Below are 26813 nucleotides of genomic sequence, written 5' to 3'. Positions count from 1 at the left end.
GCAGCAAACATGAACTGAATATTAAGGCATTATCTCCTCTAAAGGTCAAAAGAAATATTTCAAAAGGTTCCATCTGTTTAATTTTCCAAAAGACAGAAATATCTGAGAAGTACTTACTACAATGTCTTCAGGAAAAGTATCCCGACTGAAAGAGCCATCATCAAACATAACTTCATAGAAGACTTGAGAGGTGACTCCTATGACTCTGCAACTGTAATATCGTGTGTTCCTGTGTTTTGTGATGACTGTCTGCCCAATTGAAATGGCCTTCTCACATGCCTTAGTTCTCTTGAAAAAAGAAGAATTTAAAAGAACAATTTAATAATACTAGGCTGCTTAATAGAAATGTGTCACTGCCAAAACAGAACTAATGAGAATTCTTCCCTTAATATAAAAATTTCAAATGCAAAATTATTCATTATAAAAATAATCACATGAGTTTGTATGTCACACAGGGCCTTTGAATTTCATAAGAAAAAAACACATCTACAGAATAAGAAATTACAACATTCAAAAATATTTCTGTAACTGATGCCTTCTAATTTTTGTAGTAGGGCAAGAATACTTAAACAGCTAGCAATATTTTTACATCTTATTCATTGTGCTGGARGATAAAATATGGCAAAACTAGACAATGATATGAAACCATTTTAAAAGGTCTATTTTTAAATACTATATTTTTGTATAATTCTTCATATTGCTAAATATTTTGCTMAATTGCTAAATATTCTGGTGGGTGGGATGAAATAATTAAATGTACATTCAATTTTTSTCAGAACTGCCCACATTAGTGTACCCAAATAACTTATTTACCAATACTGTGCAGAAAATTTGTTTTCAGACTTCAGACAGCACTGATCACTTCAGCATTTATGTAACACATCAGTAACAATAATTTTCAGTTTTCTTTTTGACTACACTAGAGCTAGTTAAGTCAGTCAGAAGTGTAGCAGAGTTTTCAAACTGTGCAAAAATCCTACGCCRATATCTGCTTAAGAGTTTCTATCTATCGAAAACAGAACTGAACCTCGTAAGTCAACAACTGCTGAGCTCACATGCTGCAGACAGAGGTACACATCAGCTCCCAGCCCATGGATCCCCATGAACCTCCCACTTAAAAGGCAAGCTTTTGCACTAGGAAAAATAAACAAGAAGCTTCTTATCCTCATAAAACAAGGAAAGGACTTCTCTCCTACGAGCATGACTGCCTGTTCACAACTTCACACAAGTCTGTTTGCTTATATAGAAGTTGTTGTGTCTGTGGTTATGGCTGGACATTTGAAAGTTTCCAACCGTGGAAGACGGTAAGACAACAGGCAGTTGCAATGGTATGCCTTTATTAAAATATTTTTTCTTAGAAATATTTGTGTAAAAGGCATGAAAATACTTGATGGCATACACTAAATAGTTATGCAGTTTTCCACCACTGCCTTGTCAGTCTTTCAAGGCAGTGAAGTCTTCTATCAGCATAATAATCTAAAAAAAAAGGCCRGGGATATCTGGAAAGTTACAGAATTTTTACCATTACTATCAAAGGAAAAGCAAAGGTAGCCTCAACTCTTTTTGTTAGACTCCCAAAAAGTTAATGGTGATTTTAATCCTTTTGAGACAAAAAGACTAAATGAATATTCATACTTGCTTCAGGTCATCTCAGATAATAAAACTCCATTATGTTTCTAAAGCATTTCCAAGTTCACCTAGAAACAATGTTATGATCCTACTAACAAACTCTTCAACCATTTACCTGCAAGATAAAATTGTTTATGTAGCTCGTTAATTAATTCTGCCATTTAGTCTGACTATAGAGATGTAAGAGCAGGAAAAAACAGCTGACAGGATTGACTGTATTGCTATGTCAACTAGCATTTTTTATCTAATCTTGAAATAGATTAACAGTCCATTCTCTTCTTCAGTCATCAGTTATTTGGGAAAAATGATTWAAAAAAAAATACACACGTAAACTAGAGAGTACTAACTTAATTACTTGCATGAGATAATAAAGTCTGTGATAATAGTACAAGTAGAACTGTCTGAATTTTTTTTTAAATATTTAAGTCTGAAGAAGATTCTCTATATAAGCAAAATATAGTATTTTAATAGATGACACAGGATCATTTAATGATAAAATATTCAGAAAAGAAATGCCATAGCTCATCAAAACAAATAATAAAAATCAGAAATGCATCCTAGTTCAAGGAGAAGGTGCTTATTTTTCAGTATGCTATCTTGGTAGGATTCTTGATTTATTTCACAGAAAAATATTGACAAGTACACTCTATAACTGATTGCATGTCCCAGAAAACATTTCCTGTCAGAAAATCCTAAGAATTTATTGATGTTAAGAATGTCATTTTTGATCAGAAAGGACAGTTGTTATGCAAGTGAATCTATCAGATTAAAGAAGCAGCTGTGGTAGTTACCAGATTATTGAGGAAACCGTGGTTTAAAAAGCATGATTTTCTTTAACAGTACCTAAGTCAAGGATGAACTAAGATAGCAGCAGAAATGCAGAAAAAAAAAAGACAGAGAGGAAAAAAAGTTAACCTCTTCTATGTCCATACTTTGAAAAGATAGGAGGCCAAATTATTTTCTCCCTCATTTTCTGTTTGGCAGAACATACCGAAATGTATTTAGATAAAATRCATAATATAATATGTGCTTTATGTATAAAATATACATATATAARAAAGAGATAAATATCTTGAAGAAAAATATAATAATATCTTGAAACATTTCCAGACTAAAATTTTTGATAGAAGATCCTCAAAATTCTGAGATTGATTTGATATGGAAACCTAAGTCTCATTTAATATTTTTAAGATTGCTCCCTAGAACTGCAATTTAGGCATGGAAATCATACATGGCATTTTCAAATATGGCAGTTAATGATTTCTGAACACATGTTCAACGGGACATGCCTGCAAGACTTTCCAAAAAAAGGGGCTGGCAATGGGTACCAGATGTGTATAGTGACAGTACATCACTCCCGTATCCAAGAGAAAAAGTACCTATAGCTTCCACATGAGAGCATCCCTTCATTCCCTATATGCCACGGAGSAAAGAACTGTCCCATAGGTGCTGTAGACCATAAGGGAAATCAAAACCCAGYTGACCACTTACAATTTGCATCAGTTCCTATCCTAACTGCCTCTTCTTCARACAGTAAGTTTTGCTAAATGCCTATCATGGGGCTGCCAGGATGACCTTTCCTGATCACCATTTTGAAATGAAACCTCACCAAAGAATTTGCTTGCCTCCAGCAACTTACTCTGACACAGTGCTGGCTTTGCTAATCTTATGACACTGATTCCTCTTAACTTGTTGCATAAAACTGCTCTTTTTCTCATTTCTTTGTGTATGAGAGAGATTTTTACTATCAAAATGAAACCCTCCTGGAGCACCTCAATTCATCAATAGTTCTAGCTGTTCTAGCAATCTGACAACAAAAAGATCTCAGGATATTTTTCATGACCAGGGAGTAACACAGTGGAAGCGAAAAAATGAAAAAACCTTKATCACTATAAGATCACTATAAGGAAGCACAGCACCTTCCTTCSCTAATAACACTATAATTTACATAAATAAAATAAATGAGAATATGTTATATGTAAGAAATAAGTAAAATCATTCTGAATAAAAATTTTATGCAAGTAAAATTTTGCATTATTTCTAGATCTGTATATGGTAAATACAAGACTTAAGATTTGAGTATGGACATCAAAAGTGCCTACTTTGAAGTCATTTCAATATTTAAAACTTCTAGTTCATAATATTTGTATATTTACTTTATTCTTCAGTATGGTGTGGATGCAGGGATTATCAATGTCTTCTGCTTTTCTTTATGATAATTTATCATCAGAAGGCCTACTGATACTGCCATGGTTGACATTAAAAACGTACTTTGGAAAGAAATAATGAAGCCAATGCAGAAAGAATTGGACCCTCAGTCAAAAAGATGTGTGACAGAATATTGATAAATACTCTCAACACAATTTTCTTGAGATCACAGCAACCAATTATTTGGGGRAAAAAAAACACCAGTAATAATACAAAATTATCAGTACATAGATTTTGGTTGAAGAATCTGCTAGCTTTACATATTACAATACTACTGTAGATATCTGTAACCACYAGGAAGCTATCCTTAGTTTGAGGAAACTTGAGGAACTTAAAGATATTCACTAAGAGAATGAAGGCTAAATTAAGAAAACATACTACATACAGAAAACTATAATTTTGCTTCCTTGAAAGGAAGAAAAAATGGTAATATCCTTACTTTATGTATAACATTTTGAACCAGAACATATTTGTTCGTGCTGACAAGGCTAACTCTTTGATTCTTGTAAAAATCTGCAAAATCAGTATAATACTTCTATCCCTAGAATTACATTGTTCTGTTTTTGAGAAAGAAATTTAAAACAAAGAACAAACAAAAAAGTTTTGTGTGTGAAGCACTGCTCTGCTTAGTGGTGAACAGCAATGAGGTTTCTGCATCAAAAAACTAGCTAATAGCCAGCATGAATAAGAAAAGAATAACATAGTATAACAAGAAAAGCTACTTGGAGTACACTTCCAAAAGCTAAGGATCTTATTAGATTCACTGACCAAAAGAGAAAGTATGAATACAACCCAATCATATATAAATATATGACAATCATCTCCTTTGTTTCAGGATTAAGAATTTCACAGAAAAAGTTTCTTCAACAGCATGTCTGAGCTTTCCAAGTTTTGTTCCACTGAMAAAACATACACTTTCTCTTCTGTAATTTCGACTTTAATTTGAGCCACATGAAGTAAGTGAATCAAACAACTTTTTCTTGGCACCAGAAGGTTGGTGCCAACTTCCCAGAAAAGCCTCGATACAGTCTCCTTCTAATCTGAGCTAAATTGTTCACGCTTCACACAATCACTTCATAAGCAATTATATAAAACTTTTTCTCCATATTTTTTTTTCTCATTAAGAATGCAAAATTCAGATCAGAATCACTGGGAGAATAAGAAAACTTAATGGGAGTTCCATTCAGCTTATTAGTGTTATGTTGTTCCAGATGAACATTCGTTTCTTAGCATCCAAAATAATAACTATTTAATAATTTTACAGTATTCTAGGGAAAATGTATAGGTTAGTATTAAGTTAAGTAGTAAAGTTAGCACTTTTTAAACTTAGATTGGAAGATTAAAATCTGCTATAAAAATAGCTCTTGCAATATTTTGTACGCATTATTAATAATAACTAACGTTTAGTCAGAAAGGTCAGKAAGACCTTTAGGACAAAGGCGCCACTACAAGAGCCAATCCATAACTTCATCTCATTAACCACCTTGCATCACAGAAGAAAATTCAGTGAAATAAATATTTTTTGTGACTGCATATGAGAGACCTGAAACACAGATGTCTTTTAAAAGTAGATCACAGGATTAAGGAGCTGTGGCAGGAATGCATAAAGTTGATATAGAAAACAATATATCACAGAAAGTCCTATTTCATTCAAGAAGAGTTTCCCTGGCAAATGATTAAAATCTCACTACTTGAAGTACAGCAACTTATCTGGAAGAAATGTTAGAACATATTTGGTCAGAATAGTCCTGTCCCTACTGGCAAAGAACCAGACTCGGTAATTTAAGATACTGGGTAATGCTTTCTAAAAAAGCCATAAAAATTYTCTGAAAAATTATCTGTACAGAGATTGTTTCAAAGTTGTTTTGAAACTTAACTTGTTCTCATAAAAGAATGTATGAAGACTGTAAATTCCTACAAAAATATACTGGTATCATACAATTATTAATTTTGGAAAGTAAAAATTCTTAAAAAGCAGAACTGTTCTGGGGAAGTTTTGAAAAGAACATACAATTTATCTGCCTTGTGTTTTTYAGAAGTACTAACTGATTGAACACTCAGGGCTAACTGATTACTCTAGTTGCAAGGCATTACATTTTATCATACTCAGAAGAAAATCTTAGTCTTTAATATTCTTGACCAAGACCAAGAATTTAATGACAACCTCTTGAGAGAAAGACATACATTATACAGAGTTTCATTAGCACATTTACATGGGTTTACTCTTTCACTTTTTCATGTACAAAGGAGATAAAAAAAATCAAATATGGAGTTCTCAACTTGAAAAGGTAAGAAACCATTCYCTAAAGTTCTAAAGTTCTCTTAAAAGCAACTTCCTTGTTAAGACTATATTAAGCAGTAGTCATTCCAGTTGTATACTGCTGAGAAACAACTAAAATATATAATTTTAAAACTCCAAGAAAATGGCAAAAATTATTTCGTAACTGCGGTAACAATCTGGTGGAGTAAAAGACATTAAAACCTGAAAGACAATGGTAAATAATTTTGTATGTGTCCCTTCTAAAATTAAATGTTCCTCCACAGCACAAACTGGAAAATATGAGGACACAATAATATGGGGAATTTTCATGACATACTCATGTTAGTTTACCAGATGATAGTAAAACTATAGAGATACAACAGCACATAAGCCTTTCATATAACACCATATCATCTATCTCACCATATCTGAGGGTATTGGCAAGACCTCTGAGCTRGGATTTCTAATATACTCCAAGTTAACACAATAGAGAATTCAATGACCAGTTATGGCAGCCTAAACAGTACATTCAGGATTGACTCTAATAAAAAAATGTGCTAAACATATCAGGTACATTTCTGCCAGGTAAGGGGATAATCAAAAATCTTTGAGATACAATAGTTTTGCTCTGTATGAAAATATGATAGATGAAGCTATTATTATACGTGATGTGATTCCCTTTTCCCACTTTCTCTAGAAGCATACTTTAATTCTACAATTCCATTTTCCAATCAATAAGGAAACAAATTTCTTACCACATTTTGGTTGATCTTGTGCCTGAAACACGTGATATAGACAACATATGGCCAGTCATCGGGTTCCATAAGCACTCCTGCAGCATGGGCACAGGTAACATGGAAGGAGGCAGGACAGCGTCCATATGAACACTGAATGCAAGCCCCAGAAATTTTTTTAATTCTCTGTCTGCAGAAAATGCATTTCTGTAGAAGCAAAACAAAACAGAATATTTAACATGCTATTACAACTCCATTGACTTCTGTATCTATTTCAGAGGCTATAAAGTTACTTTTATTTCATACTTACACTATGTATCTTACAATCTGCATGGGAAAAGAAGAAGCATTTACAAAATAAAAGATAATTTTGTAATAATAATTTATAGCTAGCATTTTTGCCTTGTTATGGAAATGTAAAGACTGTTCTGTTGCTACAATAAGAAAATTGATATCTATATGATTATTTTGAACTTTAATTTCAAATTCCATATACTGCATTGAGAATTAACCTGGGCCTCCTAAAATGGAACCCTAACAATCCAACTCCTTACAACCCATACATAATTCTGCAAAAAACAGCAGCAGAACTAAAAAATAAAGAAAAACAAAGAACCAAAGGGCCAGACAGGACTTCCAGACACCATTTAATCTCAGTCTCTACTTGAGGCTGGACYAGATGTGTACCAGACTGGATTTGGCAGATGGCTGTCTAAACTTCCCTCAGTGCTCCATGAAAAAGTTTCCACAACATCCTCAGCTGTCCCATTACCTGAAGTCAGAATTTTTTTCTTACTATCAAGTCTTCAATTAGACAACTGAAGGCTGTTTCCTTTTCATTTTTTCCACTCTTTTCTTCAGTGGTGGTGTATTTATGTAACAGTGATTGTGTATGCTATATTCTACCACTTTGTTCACGGAAATATCRTATCAAAAGCGTTACTGATGTCAAGCCACACCACATATATTCCTCCTTCCAAAGTAGAGAACACATCAAAATACTGTTGCTATACTGTGTTTTCATTATTAGGTTTCTTTACTGCCTTTATCACACGGCTTTCATAAGGAGATGACCCATTTGAAACAACCGAGCATTGAAGTCATGTTAGGTAAGTGCCTGAAACAGGCTCTAACAGGCTATAAAAATCAAAGTGCAAGAAGGCCAATATGGTGCCACCAGAAGAAATCAACATGCCAGACTGGACAATTACTTTAGTATTTGTGTTGTCAATTGGATTATATCACATGTGGGAATTATTTTCTACCTATCCTCATCACGACTAAAACAAAACTATGCATGTCGCCAATAATCATTTGGCTTAATGATGTGACAGGAATGAATTCCACAATCCGAAATCAAACTGCTGCATTAGGTATTTCTTCCATTTGTTCTAAATTTGCTAGTCACTAATTCTGTTTAACATCCTCTTGTCTGCCTACTCTATGAACAGGAGTAAAAATAACTTCCATATATTTTCACTCTATAATTAGTAATTCAAAGTATTTCAAATTAACACAAATTCCTTTTTCCGTAATACCAGAGTATTTATGTTATCGTTAAATTCTGAGAAGCTAGTTTCATTCACATTATAAAGGAAATCTGCAGAAATTGCCCTATAGCACTTAGTTTCAGGGCCTTCTGATGTTGAGTTTATAACCAAAATAATGCTTTTGCAAGGGCAACTGTCATCAAGGKCATCGGAAACATAAAGTCCTGGTCAAAATCTGCGTCCATATTCAACCTGTGAAAGCCTAAGGACTTTGCACAAGGAGAAACAAGAGGATCATTTGGATCTGAGTTGAGCATCTTGCCATCACTCACTAATGGGACAAGAATCCTGTCCAGACTCCTGTAGCTGCCCTTGGTCTGTCAGGTTAGTAGCAGGCAAAAATGATTCCAGTATCAAAAGGAAAAATTGGGACTTCACTGATTGAGACTTCATATTAGGCTTATGCTCATATGCATGAAACCATTTTCAGACTGGTCAAGCAATTGTTTCCTGAGAAAGCCTAAGGGTTGTTAAACATGCAACCACATATCTAGGTTTATAAAGATGCAGAGCCAAAAAATTCAAAGTAAACCAGCAATTCTAGGAGAACAGAGATGAAATACCCCATATATAAGGCCCAGGGACTGGATGCAGATCAATATATGCTTATCATCTTAAAGGTGATAGTGCGCTCTTTAATTATGGGCTGCAGTCATTCTAGCAAGCACCCACTGGAAGCGATGAAGTAGGGTAGGTGAACCTCAGCTTTCTGATGAGACCTGAACCTAGGTTTCAATGGGTGCACTTTGCATTTTGAAAAAGGCACATAAGCACACAAAAAAACATGGGTATAAGCAATCTCCCAGTTTGCATGACCATGCCAAGCAGCATGTGCCCATTCAGGGATACAAGTAAAAGCTCAATCTTCACAAATGAAAGTCAAGGTTATCCCATATTTCATTAACAGAAAAAGCCTAACAGAGAAAACTATAAATATCTATTTTGCATAGACTTGTGAAAACTAAGCTGAGCTGTACAGTAAACTGGGAGATATTAGCTGTTAGTACTAAACTGCACAGTGCTATTTCTGACATATGATGGTAATTATTTCCCTACTAAGCTTCTTGCTGGTAATGTATTTCTTGTAGTCACAAATGGGCTTTAATATATGCTCAAGTTGTGGGTTCTTTTTTGTCATTTTTTTTTAAACTTTTCTCTACCTTGTTAATATTATTTTGCAGGTCTGTACACATGGTATGCAAGAGCTGTGATTCCATATTTCCAAAATCTTCCTGTACCAAAATGGTACACAAAAAGCACAACTTAAACTATTTTGAAGAATTATATCAGAGAAAAATAACCAAAATGAGCAAAGGAAAAAGGATGCAAAGACTGAGGTTTCACTTTCTCTCCCCCCCTGAAATTTTCAAGTTTGTAAAATGAAAGAGGATGAAAATGAAAATGGAACTGATCTTGAACTGACCTTGCAAAGCACAGAATCTAAACATTTCTCTGTCAGGGCTGACTTCATGTTTAGGCATAAATGTGCTACTTGAGAAATTAACCAGCTGGACACATACATTTACTGAAACACACTCAAGTTAATTTAATATCCAATGATAGCTCTTCAGCACCCTAAAACTAAAGCTGCTCCTAGCAGGTAAAGCAAATTCGAAATCCTAGATAGCTACAAAGAATCTCATTATGATTTAATAMTTGTTAGATATTAGTGTAAAGCAAAGACAATGGGGGAAGTGGCTCAGAAGAAATCTTAATCAGAGATTCTGATGCAAAATGAATTGAGAAATAAATAAAATTGTTTATATAACAGGAGATTAAGAATATAGGACAGAACCATGCATTGCAATTTTCTAGATGGTGAAATGACCTCCCTTTGCCCCCAAAATGAAAAATACTCTGCTGCAAATGGATTTCATAATCATGAAATAGCTCTTTAATATTAATAGATTGCAAATATACAAACAAAGTGGATTTTAAAGAATGACTCCGGGAAAAGGAAACTGGATGCCAACATTTGCAGAAGCCCACTGATAGCTTTCATAATGATTTTTATGCAACCTTATATAAACAATTCGATATTGCTCTCCTCAAAGAGAGTAATACTTACAAAACAAAATTCTAGTTGCTAACAGGATCATAATCTAAACACAGTAAGAGTACTTTCTGAGGCAAAGATTTACAAAAATAAATGAAAACTGATGGTTGTGGCAGAAAGTTGGGACTGAACTTCGAGAAACAATCTGGATTATTGATTTCTCTCAAAAGTATTTCTATAATTTACCAATAAGAACATATCTGGGAAGAAGCTCACTCTAGAAAACATTAAATCAAAAAATATATGTCTCCTTTTTTTCTCTAAAAATTATTAAAATCAAATTTAGGAAAGTCATTAAATGTAACTTGTAAGATCTCTTCTTACAGATGATTATTAACCACCAGCTAGTAACTCAACTGCATATTCTTATCCTCTTGCATATATTTGGCAAGAGGATATTCTGGCATATTCTGGACTTGTAGGCTTTCTCACAAACAACTAAGACAGGACACCTTTTAGGAAATTAATGAAAAATAAAGATTAATTTCTTCTTTCCCTATCATCTGATCCTATAGCACCTCTGCGTCTCGTAAYTCATTTGATTTACTCCATAACTTACATTAAGAGACACGTAATATGGCTGTCATGCAGGATCACACTCYAGATACCAAACGTTGGTCATTTTGTAACCAGGAGTAAAATATCCACAGACTTTTAGCAAGCAAAGATTTCACAGAGGATATTACAAGCAGGAGCTTCACCATCTTCTCAGCTGTTATACCTTGAGAGAGACAGTGTTAAGATGCTCAGTGGTCCTAATCCTTTCTCTCTCCAACCCAAAGGCATAACATGGATTAGAAATGAGAAAAGATTGGTTTTGGTCAACTAAAAGTATTGGTTACAAGGTACCAAGGTGGCAAGGTAGATTTCTCCAACAATGCATAACACTCTCTGGAGTTATATACTATGAACTATATCCTATACTCCATATACTACGACGACATTTGACACATTATCTACAGATCAGACACATTGTCTGCACAACCACCACGAAGTCAGCATTTAATACTGCCAGAGAGTAGAGTGTGTTTCTGCAGAAGCAAACTCCGATCCTGGTAATTAAAAAGAAAAGCTGGATCATTAGAGCTATGAAATTGATGGAACTTAGGATTAAAAAATGTAAAGAATTTTTTTAGATCGTATGTGCAACAATTCAAGAAAGATGTTACCTAAAGACCATTTTGTGGTATTAAAATAGAGAGATCATCTGAGCAATGACACAAAACAAAACCATGATGGAAGAAAATGACTTCTTACAACTTTCTTTTACTCCGTAAAGTCTGCCTATAGCAAATGAAAGACAGCACAATTTATCCAGTAGTAGCTTAACCATGCATTCTAGCAGAGAAGTAAACATAACACTTATCCATCAGTAGGAACCAAAAGAATTATTTTATTTTCTTATAATTTTGAATTAATGTGTTTTGTCACTCTGCGTGAACATAAAAGATAATTATGACTTGAAACTCAGGACTTTTAAACAACATTGTTTAACTTGGCAATATCAAGAAGACTTGAAATTGCTCCAAATATACATAGATGTTTAATATACAGTTTTTAGAGTTTATAAAAGGTTAGCAAGACTAACCAGTACTATCACAGAATGCTTAAGGTTAGAAGGGACCTCAGAGGTCATCTAGTCCAACCCCCCTGCTCGTGCAGGGTCACCTACMGCAYGTGGCACAGGGCTAAATTTTTATACTATGTATAAAAATAGTATGCAACTGCTATTTCAATGCAGCGGCKAAGGTACCAATATCACTGTACTTCACMGGAAAAGAAAGACAAATATACAGTGCAGAGTTAAACAAAACTTAGCTCTTCTGAAGCACAGATGTGTTTGAATGCAATGAAAAAACGTCTTTACACTATAGGTTAAATGAAAATGAAAAACAAACAATGAAAACACAACACTTGGCAAAGAAGTTCTTATTAAAAACAGGTGCCTGGAAATGTTTATGTTCTTGTGATGCACTGTATGTAACCTGCTTAACTGGAAAAAGGTGAGAGTGCTGTGAGGCAAAAAGGAAGAAAAATAATACCATTACCGAAACTCCAACTGTTGCCTGTATAGTGCTCCTTACCAACACTATACTTATGACCTTGCCAACTCGAGGGAAGTAAACTTCTGTGTATTTATTTTCAGTATTCTTAAAATCCTTGATATTTGTAATAAGTTCCCATTTAAAACATAGAATCGCTGCAGTTACAGTGTATTACTAGTACATAGTCCCTGAACAGAAGAATACTACCCTCTTCCCTCCAAACTGACAAATAACAAATGATGCCCTGAGAATTTACTCATTCTAACTGCTTCTTTTCCCTAATTCCCATCTATTTCACTTTTTCTGTTTCCTAGTACTTCTGCAAATGTCATTTTATTACAGAACAAAACAAAGCTTTTCAGTAGATACTGCCTGTGGCTTTGAAATGTTATATCTCTTCTTTTTTTCCTAATACTTTTCACCTTTTAGTGTACACATTGCAATGTATAAACAACCCAAAACAACCTTAAAAAGTGATGTTTTAAATAACCAGCACACACTTATTCTGTGCATCTTTCAGGCATCCTGGAATGAAAGAAGGGAAAGGGAAGTAGTGATATACACTGCAGTTGGAAAAGCAAATTTTCAGGAAGTCTTACAGAGGAGGTTCAAAAGAATCTCCTTTAGATTGTCCTCCAGAGGAAATGCATATTTATTACAACTCTGCTTCTGGTTTCCACAGACCAGTTGGACTAGATTTGGCGCTTGCACAAGTGCTAAAAACAGACAACCTGTGACAGGAGAGTTGGACAGCAAGGGCTATTAGGCATCAATTCACTGCCCTGCTGCTGCAGCCTCTACCAGATAGCAACGACTTTTATAAAAAGTAGCCCTCTTTCTTGCAGGTTTCTGCAGATATTAGTGCTTACCCAACACATACTGCAGAGATAAAACAACAATAGGAAAATTATTTCCACAGAACCGCCCAGTACCTTGGATGTCCTCCAGAGGACACCTACTCCAACTCCTGTCTAAGCAGACCTACATCTGACCGTCACTGGACCTTCTGATTATGTTGCTGAAGGCCAAAAAAGTAATGAACATTGCTAGGGATGGAGATCCTACAGACTCTCTGGACACCTTTTCCAGTGTTTGATCACTCTCATTTTAAAAATCTCTTGCCTTACATGTTCCTTACATATAAACTTCTCATGTTTCCGCTTGCATCTTCTGCATCATATCCTTTTGCTGTGCAGCTCTGGAAAATGTCTAGTTCCATCTTCTCTGTATCTATGCAAATAATAATAATATCTCCTCAAAGCTCCATCTTTTTCAAGCTGAACGGACCCAGCTTCCTCAGCCTCTCCACATACATTCCGTACCCAAGACTCTGACCATCTTGGTGGCTCTTCTCTGGACTCACTCCAGTGTGCCAATATCTTCTCAGAACACAAAGACAACACATGGTGCCAAAGAAGAAGGGTCACTTCCCTGGATTGCCAGCTGCAGTATACAAACAAAGCCCATGATGCAGRTTGGCTTTCCTTGCTACAAGGGCACACTGCTGGCTCATGTTCAATTTGTTTTCAACCATGATTGCTAGGTCCTCCTTGGCAAAACTGATACCTAGTCTTCTTTCATGCAGGAGCATTGCTGTCAAGATAAATTCTAATGACAGGCTTCTCAGGTAATGACTGGATTACTGAGGTTTCAAAAAAGACAGATATCAACAGTAACAGAGAGTGCATACACAAAGAGTCAGAAAGGACGTTTAGAATTTTCAAACTCAAAGTCCTTAGCAGACAATGAATAAATAACTTCTGGGGATGGCATGGCCATTTCATCCTGCACTCCATGAGTTAGAGTGCTTTATTGCAAAGCACTGCTCAGAAAAAGGGCATCATTCTATATACTCAGTAGAGAAGAGGTCACTGTTTCCATATAGTTTATAATAATTGCTTTATAATACTTCATATGAACACATACAAACACATGGACACATAACATTTTAATAAGAGGGCAGTTAAAATTAGAAGATTGAGATGCAGCACTGAAAGGATTATATTCTTAGCATATCCTGAAAGCAATTTACTGAAATGAAAAAAGGCAAAGAAAATCTTTATCAAAATGAAAGTACCTATGTCTCTTATCCCATAAACCCTCCATCTTTCTAAGGATGGCTAGTCTGTACACTATATAAAATATATTAATTTAAAATTAAGCATATACTCAAGAGACACTCATGCAATATTTAAGACATGAATGTTCAAATATTTAGAAACAAGAATCAAACAGAAACCTCTGATGACAATACAAGAACACATATCAAAATTTTATCTACCTACTAGCATGACAGGAACGTGCTGTTTTGTGTCTTAAAGGATTAGGAAATGGGAATGGACTTCTGTACACATCCTCTGGGCAAGAGGAGGTCACGGCCAATTATGTAGGTGAATGCACTCTGCCTCTGGGAAGGAAAACATTATGCTTGGGAAGTACACGGAATGGGGACACAGCTGCTTGTCAACTTATTCTCTTTTGAAGGGACGCTACTGTGTACAGAATACACTGTTAGAAAAAAGACATCAGTAAAGCAGTTCTGTGAGGTTATACAATGGTCCAGTACCACCTGGCACCCGAAAAGGAAAGTGAGCAAACGTGCCATTTCCAGGTGCTAACAATAACATTTCTGAAAGAACACAAACATGGAAAAAAAATGGGCTACTGCCAATACGGAGGGGATTTCCTTTTCCCTTTCCTTTTCCCTTTTCTTTTCCTTCCCTTCCCTTTCCTCTCTTCTCTCTTCTCTAATTTTAGGAAGGGGGAAGTCAAGCAATTTAAAAATGCTCTGCAACATGGTGTCACTGAAAGATTTTGTTCCATGTTGAAAGTCTTAGGGAAATGCTTAGCTTACAGAGAAAAAAGTATTTGTGCAGCTGCCAAAAAATGAAATCTATTCTTCAGCAAAACCAATCGTAACATTACATCTCACTGGATAATTATGACATTTGAACAGGCAGAGACGATAAAGCAATATAGAAAGGTTATGACATTTTCTGAAGACATACTAAAATGCATTAACAAGTTTAAAAAACCCATAATCTGAAATGAACCAGCCTGCATTGTCTCAGATAGATAGAGTCTTTTCCAAACCTTTCCCTCATTGTTAACTGCAACTTTACTAAGTAAATATTTAGAATAATTTGATCCCATTGCAGAACAGGGTGAGAAGTGTCTTCGAGTTTTTAAATTAGCCATTACAAAAATTGGCTAGACTACTGTCCGAAACATACTTACAATCAATCTTGCCTTTAAATGATTCTTGGAAAAATGTTGAAGCAAAAAAAAAAAAAAGGCTTAAAGCAAGTTTCTTTCCTACATCTTTTACCTCCTCCTATTGCTTTCCCTCAAAAGATCAAAAATTAAAAGAACAATACCTTGGCCTGGCAGACAAATGACCTTCTCCTTCAAGAAATCTCATAAAGTATCATCTTTCTTGCATAAACTTGAAAGTATGTGGATGTCAGCACAGTCGTGAAGAGTTCCAAGTTTGCCATGGAAACAACATTCTTATTTCAAAATAATACAACTGCTCGCTGTGGACTATTGGCATGAAAGCTCCCAATCCAAGCTCATTGACAGCTTGTGGAGTGGACAGATGAGGCATGGAAAATATTTTAAATTAGTTCATTTATCTTGCTGAGACATGGGGAGAGACTGAGAATTTTTCATGTTTATAGAAAAAAAGCAAAGAAAGAGAGAAAAAGAAGGAGAAGCTTGGGGGAAGAGAAAGGAGGAGAAGAAAGTAAAGGGTAAGGGGGAAAAAAAAAAGGGGAAGAAGCGGGAAGGGAGGGAAAGAAAATTGGGGAAATGGGGAAAGAGGAAAAGGGAAAAAGGGGAAAGGAGAAAAGGGGAAGAACAAAGAAGGAGAGCAGAGGAATGAAGGGGGAATGAAAAAAGTGAAGGGGGAAGTGAGAAAGGAGAAAGAGGGCAAAAGGGGGAAGGCAGATGTCATCTTTTATATAAATGGCTTCAGTTAAGCTAAATTTTACAAAGAATACATTTTTACTCACTACAAAAAATTTTACTTTTTTCTGACGAAAGATTTTAAAACAAAGGAAAAGGTTAATGTTAGCTAAGCAAACATATCTGTTTATCTGTTTTTTTCTTTTTTTACCTTCAGACTTTTTAGAAAATAAGCAATATTTTAGCACCTCATTAAATGCAAGTAGTTTTAAATTATTTTCTCCAAGGGACTCAGATTAAAGGGTATTTTTCAAACACCATGTATAATTTCTATCATATACCTCACACATTATACATCACAACTCTGAAATGATGAATGCAATAGATCAAGTATCTAGTTAATGCAACACAGTGTCTCATTGCCTGCGATGTTACTGGAGCCCAAGCTATAGCAAGGATGGCTCAAAGGACAGGGTAATGTACTGCAAGTCAGAAGACCAATTCCATCCCTGAGTTTCCACAGGGTCCTAAGAATATAAATCTGACATATAGTACTCCTCTATTTTCAAAATAATCTCCTTTGAAATTAGGACATCCTGTGGTTATATCTAGAAAGACAGTTTAGTAGTGCATGAAACCCACTGAGGACCTAGCATACCTTTGCATGGGGGAACTTCAAAGGAGCATAATTGGAATGTAAGATAGTATTACAAAAAGCACAATAAAAAGTGGAACAATGCTGTTTAGAGAAAATCTGAGTACGACAAATGTGTCTTAGTTGTTTTCAACAGAATTGCCACCAGACTCATGGAACACACGGTTATGCTTTGTATAGCTCTTCCTAAATGCAGCTCACACTTTGCTTCATATTGAAACATATATATTTAATTTTTATATCTMATTTATTCAGTATGGCTTTCTCTTCTCCCAGCTTTTCTGACACAGTGATTAGGCTTGAAGGAGGTTAGACTTTTCCTCACGTCTTTGACATTTTTCATTTTCTAATTTCCCACTCTGGAGAATGCTTCACCTCCTTGATGGACATGTAATTGATTTGTTTAGTGTTAGTGTTTAGCAAGGACTGCTACCGAAGGGCAAGATGTATGCTCTACCACTGTAACATTCAGTCAAATAAAATTGTATTATGAAAGGAAAACACAGAGAGTCAGACTCCCTGTCCAGGCTGTGAAATGGTCCTCTTTTTTCAGTCTACCTAGACGTCTTTAGCATACAAGCTATTCAGTTTTAAAATAATCTTTTCAGCATGGTCATCTCTGCTGCCTGCCTCCCTACTGTTTAGTCTCAGAACGCACCATTAAAGAAATGGTATTTCTTTAGCTCAACAACCGGCAGAGTCTGGGTCCTTTTATCCACAGAACGGATCCTTTTATCCACAGATCCTTTTCCTTCCTTTCCCATTTCCCTTCCCATTTCCCTTCCCATTTCCCTTTCCCTTTCCTTTCCTTTCCTTTCCTTTCCTTTCCTTTCCTTTCCTTTCCTTTCCTTTCCTTTCCTTTCCTTTCCTTTCCTTTCCTTTCCTTTCCTTTNTTCCTTTCCTTTCCTTTCCTTTCCTTTCCTTTCCTTTCCTTTCCTTTCCTTTCCTTTCCTTTCCTTTCCTTTCCTTTCCTTTCCTTTCCTTTCCTCTTTTTTCCTCTTTTCTCTTCTTTGTATGAGGGACATTTTTTTTTCAGAGCAGAAGTCATTCACAGAGAATAAACAGCTAACTACATAATTTCAAACAATATTTTAATTTAGCTACTAACCAGTTTATTGGAAATGAGCTGCAGAAAAGTATCACCAGAAGCCCAGTATTTAAAAAGTCAGAGGAAAAGAAGACTGTGTAGCATGCAATTTGACTTTTGATACCAATTTTCAAGACAACTTTATGACTAGCTAGATTTTTGGAAGATGTTCTTTCTCTGCACGCAGCACATCCAAGTCTTGTGCTAATGGACCATTAAAAGATGCTTCATTGTGTCTTAATGGCATAATACATTACAGAAGTCAGGTGAAGGAAGGAATTACACCTCTCAATCTAAGACATGTCATATAAAAAGTCATGGMTGATATTTCCAGAAAGAGGTATAACAACAGTTTGTTAACACTGCACTGCCAAATAATCAGTGAATTTTTGACAACTTGTCCTTCACAGAAAAGGCTCCTTAAAGTTGTTCAGAATAAAGTTAAGCCATTTATTAAATGACTTGAAGTTTTTGACAATGATTTCAATATCTAATTTGTAGGTCTAAGCATCTTGCTAAATTACTATAACAGAACAAGAACAAAATCTAAAACCATAAATTTGTTGCTTTATCTCCCAAATGCCTTTTTTAAATGACCCAGTGCACTGGTGCATGATCTCTAAAAATTTCTAAAAAAAATACGTAGGAATGATTCAACACACAGAAGATCAGCTTTCTAAAAAATCCCAGTGATTTCTTTTAAATGAGTTGTTTGTTTTCAACTACATTTTTACAGAACTATTTTGAATAGACCAAAGAACAGCAGTCAGACAAATGCAAGAGAACAGACTTCATACACATTTATGGTTCAAAGGGAATTTTACTGTTTTCACTGTTTTACCCAAAAAGTATTCTTTTTTTTTTTTTTTTKKKGGGGTTAACAACCAGTTTTTAAGGTTTTAGGATTTTTCTCTTAGAAACAAGTAGGAGAGCATACTAAATTCTCAAAAGTTCTAAGTAAGTCAAAAAAAATCAGAAAAAAAAACTATTCAAAAGGAAAAGGAAGGATATGTTTCCCCCTGAAGTGAACTTTAAAAAATTCTGTTGTATTCATCTTGATTCAGTCTTTAGAGCTCCAGTAGTAATTTCATTTTCTGTGCTGCAAATTCTCAGTAAAAATGAAAGACATTCCCTCTACATCTTTTTGCCCTGAGGGTAACTGGATCTAACACACTATATGTGATCTGGGGCTAAGAATGATTGACAACTAAGTGCTGATGAGTTTGGCTATCTGCAACTGGGCAACATCTGGTTTGAACAAAATTACTTCATGGAAATTTTTTGTGTGTGTAGTCCTAGGAAGTTCATTTTGAGATCATGGTAACACCCTGGCCAGAATTCTGGGGAACTGTCACAGCTGCCACCACATTCCCTTTGCCAAAAGCATGCCCAGCTGAACCACTCCATGAGACTTTATGAAAATTAACTACATCAGCCTGATCAGCTGCATTTGTATTGCACTGAAAATGYGTAAGCAAACAAGGTGCTTCTCCACATGCTACTTATATACAACACCAGCTACTTATCCACCGCTTGTCCACAATGGCACGTTGAATTACACTGTGTTGCTGTGAAGTAAAGAGATGGGTTTCTTTTAGATTTGTCTGATTTTTTGAGTAAGTTAAAAAGCCCCACCAGAGCAGTATTTGGACCTTCATCAATTTGTGCTGATGTTCAAAACTCCGATACTCTCTTTTGAATGTCAAGCTATCCTATWAACACACAAGTTTTGGCAAGTTATACTACTATCTTTTCCATCTAACAACAATCCTCTCCTATTATTTACTACAGTACACTTCACACATTGAACTGATAAAGTTTGCAAATGAACTCAGAGACTCATTAGCTTCCTTTATTTGTTTAACATAGAACACACTGAAGGTCACAATGTTTGAAGTGATCATTTCCAGACAAGTTTCTTAACAAATTTTTATCTGATATGCGCTGTTTTCATTAAATGARTTCATCTTATCTTGAATCTTTCTTGCCCTATTTATCTACTAGCAAAGACTTAACACTTTTTTTTAACCCACAGAGGAACTTTGTTTTCACTAAGTGTTCCTCTTTTGGCCATTACTGTTCCATCAACAAGAATAAGAAAAGTAGTAAACCTGTTCTTTCTACTGAATAGCCATCATATTTTTTATGATGCACAAAACCCTCACAAATTAGAGTTGAAGAATCAGTGAAGACCCAGCTTTTTAATTCGAAGTATGTGATACATTTAATGTCACATGATCATGTTTTTTTAAGCAACACATTATATTATTTGTCAATACAATACACTACAAATATGTGCAGAAATCCTTTATAAACTCTTTATTAAAAAAATAACAGTTGAAAAATTTCCTCGCTCTTAGCTGTAGTTTTCCTAATTGAATTTCCATTGGTTCTCTCAAATATTCTCCTAAATGCTTGAAAGAGATGCTTGGAAGAAGAACAGCTCCTTCTCCCGCTAAAAGATATGGGGAAATAGTCTAAGAAAAAAATACATAATTTACTGGAAGCCGTTTACTGAATGACTGCTAAAGTAGTTGTAATTATCTAGGTTTTTGTCACTTAAACTGGTAATATCATAYGGTAACTGAAAGAAAACAAAAACACCTTTTGGGTAAGAGTCACCACTTAAAAATACAGGTGAGGAGGAACATATGCATTGGTCTTTTTTTATGAAATGTTCAGTATAATTTGTTAAAGGCCATTTTCAAGTGATCTTATTCCTTTTTGTCTCAGAGTCTCCCCATGGTGAGTGGGTTTTACAGTGCTATCTACCAGCAGACCAAGGACAAAAGTGCAACTAGCACTGTTAAAATAAAGAGATTACTGTGAGCTTCTAATAGTGGCAAGAAGACTATGTGTGTTTCAAAGCCTTCTCTAAAGTCACATGAACTTAAATACTGTAGAGGTAATAGAATTTAAAATAAATGTGATTCATTATATATTTGCTGAGCAGTTTTTTTCATTTCTGTATGTTGGAGACAAATGTTGCTGCTTTTCCRTGATTAGATATAATTTCTCTGTTTTCATTTTTGTTTATTTTTCAAATCAGCAAATATGAGGAAGAATTAATGTGCTGCAAATATATCTGGAAAAGCAGTATATCGTTTTTATATCAGAAATTAAGATAGAAGGATTTCTCACTAGGGAAAAAAAAGAAGAGTAATCAAAGCTATTGATTCTAAATAAATCCAGAGATGCTTAACCTCTCATTTATCTATGCTGCACAGGAAAGGAAGTGAATTACACATGAGTTGTTTTTCTCTGAGTTTGAAAAACCTCATCCTATTTAGGTTAGCATTCACACACATTAACTGAAGTGGAATTGGAGTGGTTAGGAAAATATGGTTTGATCAAGAAAAAAAATGCACTTCACCAAAATAATTATAGAAGATATAATCAATGGAAGGGATATCTCTAACCACAGTTTGCATGTTTAGTAATAAATTAGGTCCAAATGGCTTAACAAGTCCTAACCTCAAGCAAAGGCAAATAGATGGTAGAGGTACCCTGCGTAGATGCTAGAACAAGGAAATAACTACAGCAGAGAGGCAGCTCCCTTCAACAGGTCTGACAAATGTTAGAGGAAAGAGGTGAACTGTGGTTTGGCAAAGATGCCTCTCTGCATCTTCATTTCCTCTGGACTATTCCAGCAAAGTTTCTCAGGAAATTGACCTAACAAACCTGAAATGTGACACTTAACTTTGGCAAAACTCAAAATATCTTTCTCRAGTTACAGTCTCATTTGCAGTATATATATTCTTCTAATACCTCAGGAGGTTTCATTTGCTCATATAGACTGACTCACATAACTCAARTGAAAGGCCAGTGTCATATACACTTGCTCACGTGACTTTTGTTAATACAAAACTATCACATAATCACCACTTAGATTCCAGAACACTATTAATCTTGCACAGTGCTTGCTTTAAATTACATACCATGATTAAAAGAAAAGTAAACAAGAAATCACACAGAAAGAAACASTACAATGTGAAGTGTAGAGCTTTAAACAAGAGCTATCATAATCACTGTTTTCCAGAAATTGTACACAGAAACAGTGATAAACAATTAATATGATAATGAGAACGGCCAAGAATAACTTTTTCTGAGTTTTAAAAATTAGAACAAAAGTGTTTCAGTATTCAAAGCTAAGATCAAAAATATTTGATTTTGATTTGATACTTTTTAATCAAAAATAATTGATTAAAAATGGATATTTATGTCAGATTACTTACAGGTTCTCTAATTTCGGCAATAGGTAAGTTGCTTCCTTAGAAAAATCTCTAAGGTAAAACTTCAGATTTTAGTCTCTACAAAGCAACACATTGAAACAAGAAGAATCTGTTTGTTTTAACCATAACACAAGAGAATGTAAAGAACCTCCTCATATCCAGCTTGTTAAGTAGAGAACATGAAAACACACACTCACCCACCTTTCAACTATCCCTTTTCATTGCCAGTATTTCCCTTTTCTCTGCAAGTCTGATGGTTTACCCTAGGTGTCCATCCCTAAACCAGTGAGCCAGTACATCTATTCAAATGCATAATGTTGTTCTCTGCCACACCAGATTTCCCGCAGAACAGGTTGTTGTGAAAACAGAATGATTTGAACAGAATACTGAAACAAAGGGTAACTGAAACTATTTTTTTCTCTTACAAGACTGCAATTATTTGAAAAGTATTTTAATGCCTCTTTAATTTGTTCTCTTCCTGATGAATGTAAATACCATACTCATTGATTTCCTCCTAGTAGTAACGTGACAACTAGTAAACACATTTTCAAGCTTTGAACAATGAAATATCCCTGCAAATATCCATTGGAAATCAGTTGGATAAGGTAGTTCTGATATATGGTAAATAAGACCATTGTGAATCTGAGTACAAATTCTGTAAATTTTCCTATTCTTCTATCTAATCCTCTATGAYTGATTTAACTGACTGCTAGATACAAGTTACTCAAATGTCCTAGAAATAGACTTAYAGAACTATGTTTTAAAAGGACAGAATTGTTCTTTCCGAAAAAAAAAATCGTATGGCACAACTCTCTCTAGACCCTGATTCCTCAATTTAGTGCATGGGCTTGGACAGAGGACATCATAGGTTCACTGATAGCCCATATTCTCCAGCATTTTCTTCCAAAAGAAACAAGGTATGGAGGAATTCTTTGTACATCCATTCTTCTGCTAAATGGATCTAAACTGCAGAGCACACTTGGACAGATAACTTCAGAAGTATGCATTCACTTTCGGGTTTAGACACAGTCTAGGACAATCGAAGGTTTCTTTGATTATGTAAACTTTAATGCTGTTTTCCCCAATCTTTTTCTTTTTTTTCATAAAATAAAACCTAAGAAATAGCTTTAATATCTTTAATGATTTTAAAAAGCATTGATTTGGGTATCCAAGTAAGAATTTCTAACATTGGTTATTAACAGTTCGTTCAGCTAAGTGAGCAGTTAAGCCTACAATGCTTTATCTTGGTACAGCTCGCTTACTGATAAGATGCTCTGCAGGACACACTATATATGTAAAGCTCTAGTTAAAGCTATGTTATAAGGATTTAGAAAAAAATAAACTTTCTGCTTCGTTTTTTTTCTTTACTGTCAAGAACAGCAAAAAATGCACAACGCCTATGTCAGTAAATAAATTCATTCTAAACAATTTCGTGAAATCTCTCCCATGCAAGTGGCCCGATCCCCTCATCCAGCCGGCCAGCCGTCCCACCATAGAAGGCTAATAGGTTCGTCAGACATGACTTCCTCTTGGTGAATCCGTGCTGACTGCTACTCATCATCTCCTTCTCTGGAGATCTTCCAAACCCACCTGGATGCTGCCCTATGCCCCTTGCTCTGGCTGTCCCTGCTAGAGCAGGGAGGTTGGTCTAGATGATCTCTGTAGGGGTCCTTTCCAACCTCAATCACTCTGTGACTCTGTGATTTTGTTAGAATCTATTTCCGTGATTCTAAACAAGAAAAATGTCATGAAAATTGTGGTTTAAAAGGAAGGATCCTTCTCCTTGTCAACACTGCTCTGGTGCTACTGACATCCTGAGGGTCCACATTACATAAGGAGGAGAAGGAAAACATGGAGAAACTGCATCACACCTGAGGAACTGGGAAGCAGGCAGCAACATCTGAAGCCAGAGAAAGAGGAAGAGGAGGAGCAGCACTGGAGCGAGCCTGCCTCCAGGATGAGATACTGTGATAYGGGTGCTTGAGCTGCTGTGAAGGAGGGAGCTTCAAGCATTCACGTTACAGAAAGGCCGAGCTGTCAGTTTATCAGAACCTGCAGTTTTACCCTATTTCCTGGAAACTATGCTTGAGACTCCTGGATGCAACTGTGCAGTAACAGCAGTCAAATCTTATTTCCCTGGCTTTCTTATTAAGTTACAGGAAACCTGGGACAAAGGGGCCTCAGAATAAGGCTAATGGATTCCCACTTATAATCATAAATGGAGAACACCCAACCTCATTTTATAGGCGACATTAGTTGATTTATTTGTGTRAAGACAAATGAATATACACTAAAGAGGCAGCAACTTCAGTTTCTATTTCAGCTTTAAAGCCAGGATGTGCTTGTAGTTAATTCTTTGAGATTGTAGGTGTTATATCCATGCTATAAGGTGCTATTTCAGTATTGACCAGTATCTTCTCCTCCCCTTCCACTTTTCCTCTCTCCAAAAGTTGGGAGAAAAGACCTACATACCGCAATTCCCCATTCKCAATGGGTATTAAGATTTAAACAAGTTATTAGACAATTGTGATATTGATTATGATTATATACATCACAGATATAATACAACTTACTCCAGTATTTGAGTATGTTTCTATTTCAGAAAATCCCCAAAATACTCTCCACAGATGTAAAGGCTGTGTTATTGACTTGCAATGGGAATCAGGCAAAAGAAGCCTAATTCTTCTATGCTTCCTCATATATTAAGGTTATTTTATGTRTTTGAACAGCCAGATATTTCCAAAGCCACTCCTAAGAATTTCTGCAACAGCTACATCAGAGGATTCTTATGCCTYGCCATTATAATCATAAAATTTACAGATTATAATTAACTTACAGAGACATCCTGTTCGTAAAGAAATCCACTGACATTATCTTTACAGTTCTACCTTTGAAATTTTAATTCTATTATAAAATCATGCTAGTATAGTCTCATAGGATACCAAATCCACATGACTTAAGAGATGGAGAAATTTATTAAATGCAGATTTTTTTTGTTAATGATATTTGATTTCATGCACATGCCCTAATTAATATATACTGATGTATCTAAAAACAAAGTTTTAATTGGAAAAACATTCCTATGCTGAACAATGGCATAAGTTATGCATTGATATTTCTAAGGTGTTTTTAAAGGACTATTTGGCATCTAGAAAAACCAACCTACCTTTTTACTTTCTCACAGTATCTCTGAAATTCAAGGGCTTCTTAAAGTAAAGAAAGCTCTTTATTGCATATAATTTTGAAAGAAAGCTCCATGACAAAAGTTATGAACAAAATCACAATGAAAATTCATTAAGTGTGTAAACTGAATACAAACAATATATAAAGGAGTTCATGATCTTTGAAGTGCTAAGTGCTACTGTTTCAGAGACCAGAGCTCCTGCAAATTTTAGATTAATACATTAATACAGGAAAACAAAAAYGTACTATGGATAAGACACAGAACAATATTAGAGAACTATGTCCCTGAAATTGAATATTAAAGGCATTTATCTTTAATGAAAACATAAAACATGTTTTAGTGAGAAGCARTATTTAGATGCTACAGGTGAATCACAGCTTCAGGAATTAACTTGCACCTCATACATTCTATGACCTGTCTTTGTGCTTCTTGTACATCATCCCTCAGCTCTACAGCATGATGTTCCCATTTGCCCTGTATCATTTTGGCCTAAAGTATGTTTGTGATGTAACCTCAAGAGGGTAAGAAATGTGTAGGTGCTTAAATGAGTAATTGGCCTTTATGCCATTTTTTTTCCAGGACAGGGTAGTTAAGCATTTAAGAAAGGACATCAAACATTTCTGGGGCTATCTGACATTCCTAATGACATGCTGTGCTAGCACTCATCCTTTTCAGCTCTGGAGACGCAACATGACTCTGATAAAGCTCTCCTGGCATCTTGCCTATTTCATACCCATCTACTTCCTTGGCATTCTGAGCTTCTATGGTGTGCATTTCTGGTAAACTCACTATGAAGCAGCTTGCAATCTCAGAATCTGTTCTTTTGTGGTCAAAATTTGAAAAGATTACTGCTAATTGAAGTGAGATCAAATTCTGCGCGAGCAAAACCTACCTTCAGAAACACCTTTTGCAAAATCATTTTAGTTATGTTCTCAGGAAAGAGTTCTTCATGTACTATTATTATTTTCAATAACACTAGTATTGATATCTGTTCTGTTTTATTCATACTGTCTTGTTTCTTTATTTGACACTACTGATTTCTTGCTTAATTTCCTACCATTCTGTTAGTTTATTTTAAAAAAGATAAAGAATAACTAATAACAGTAGAGAAGTACCAATAATAGATATGTAAAAATGCTCCCACAATACAAACTAGGACATAATGAGAATATTCCAAGGACTGCATTGTAGTAATTAAGTGGGAAACAATCTTAAGGACACTATGAAAATGCTATGAAAAATTCCTTGCTGGATTTTTTTTCCACAT

At 35.2% G+C, this 26813-nt stretch overlaps 1 protein-coding gene across 3 annotated transcripts in view; it reads right to left on the bottom strand.

The window, feature by feature from the left end:
* Positions 1-26813, bottom strand: part of KDM4C (lysine demethylase 4C) — a 236967-nt gene that overhangs the window by 22190 nt on the left and 187964 nt on the right. For all 3 annotated transcript variants that reach the window (XM_026039705.1, XM_026039704.1, XM_026039706.1), the window contains exons 18-19: positions 6853-7038; positions 118-288 (exon numbers count right to left, since the gene is read on the bottom strand). In XM_026039705.1, the coding sequence (XP_025895490.1) occupies positions 118-288; positions 6853-7038 (357 nt within the window). The remainder of the gene's footprint in view (positions 1-117; positions 289-6852; positions 7039-26813) is intronic.

Source organism: Nothoprocta perdicaria, unplaced genomic scaffold (genome assembly GCF_003342845.1).
Source record: "Nothoprocta perdicaria isolate Ctin4 unplaced genomic scaffold, notPer1 scaffold_238, whole genome shotgun sequence".
Classification (NCBI taxonomy): Eukaryota; Metazoa; Chordata; class Aves; order Tinamiformes; family Tinamidae; genus Nothoprocta; species Nothoprocta perdicaria.
The sequence above is the reverse complement of the archived record's forward strand: the minus strand, read 5'-3'. Positions and strand labels throughout refer to the sequence as shown.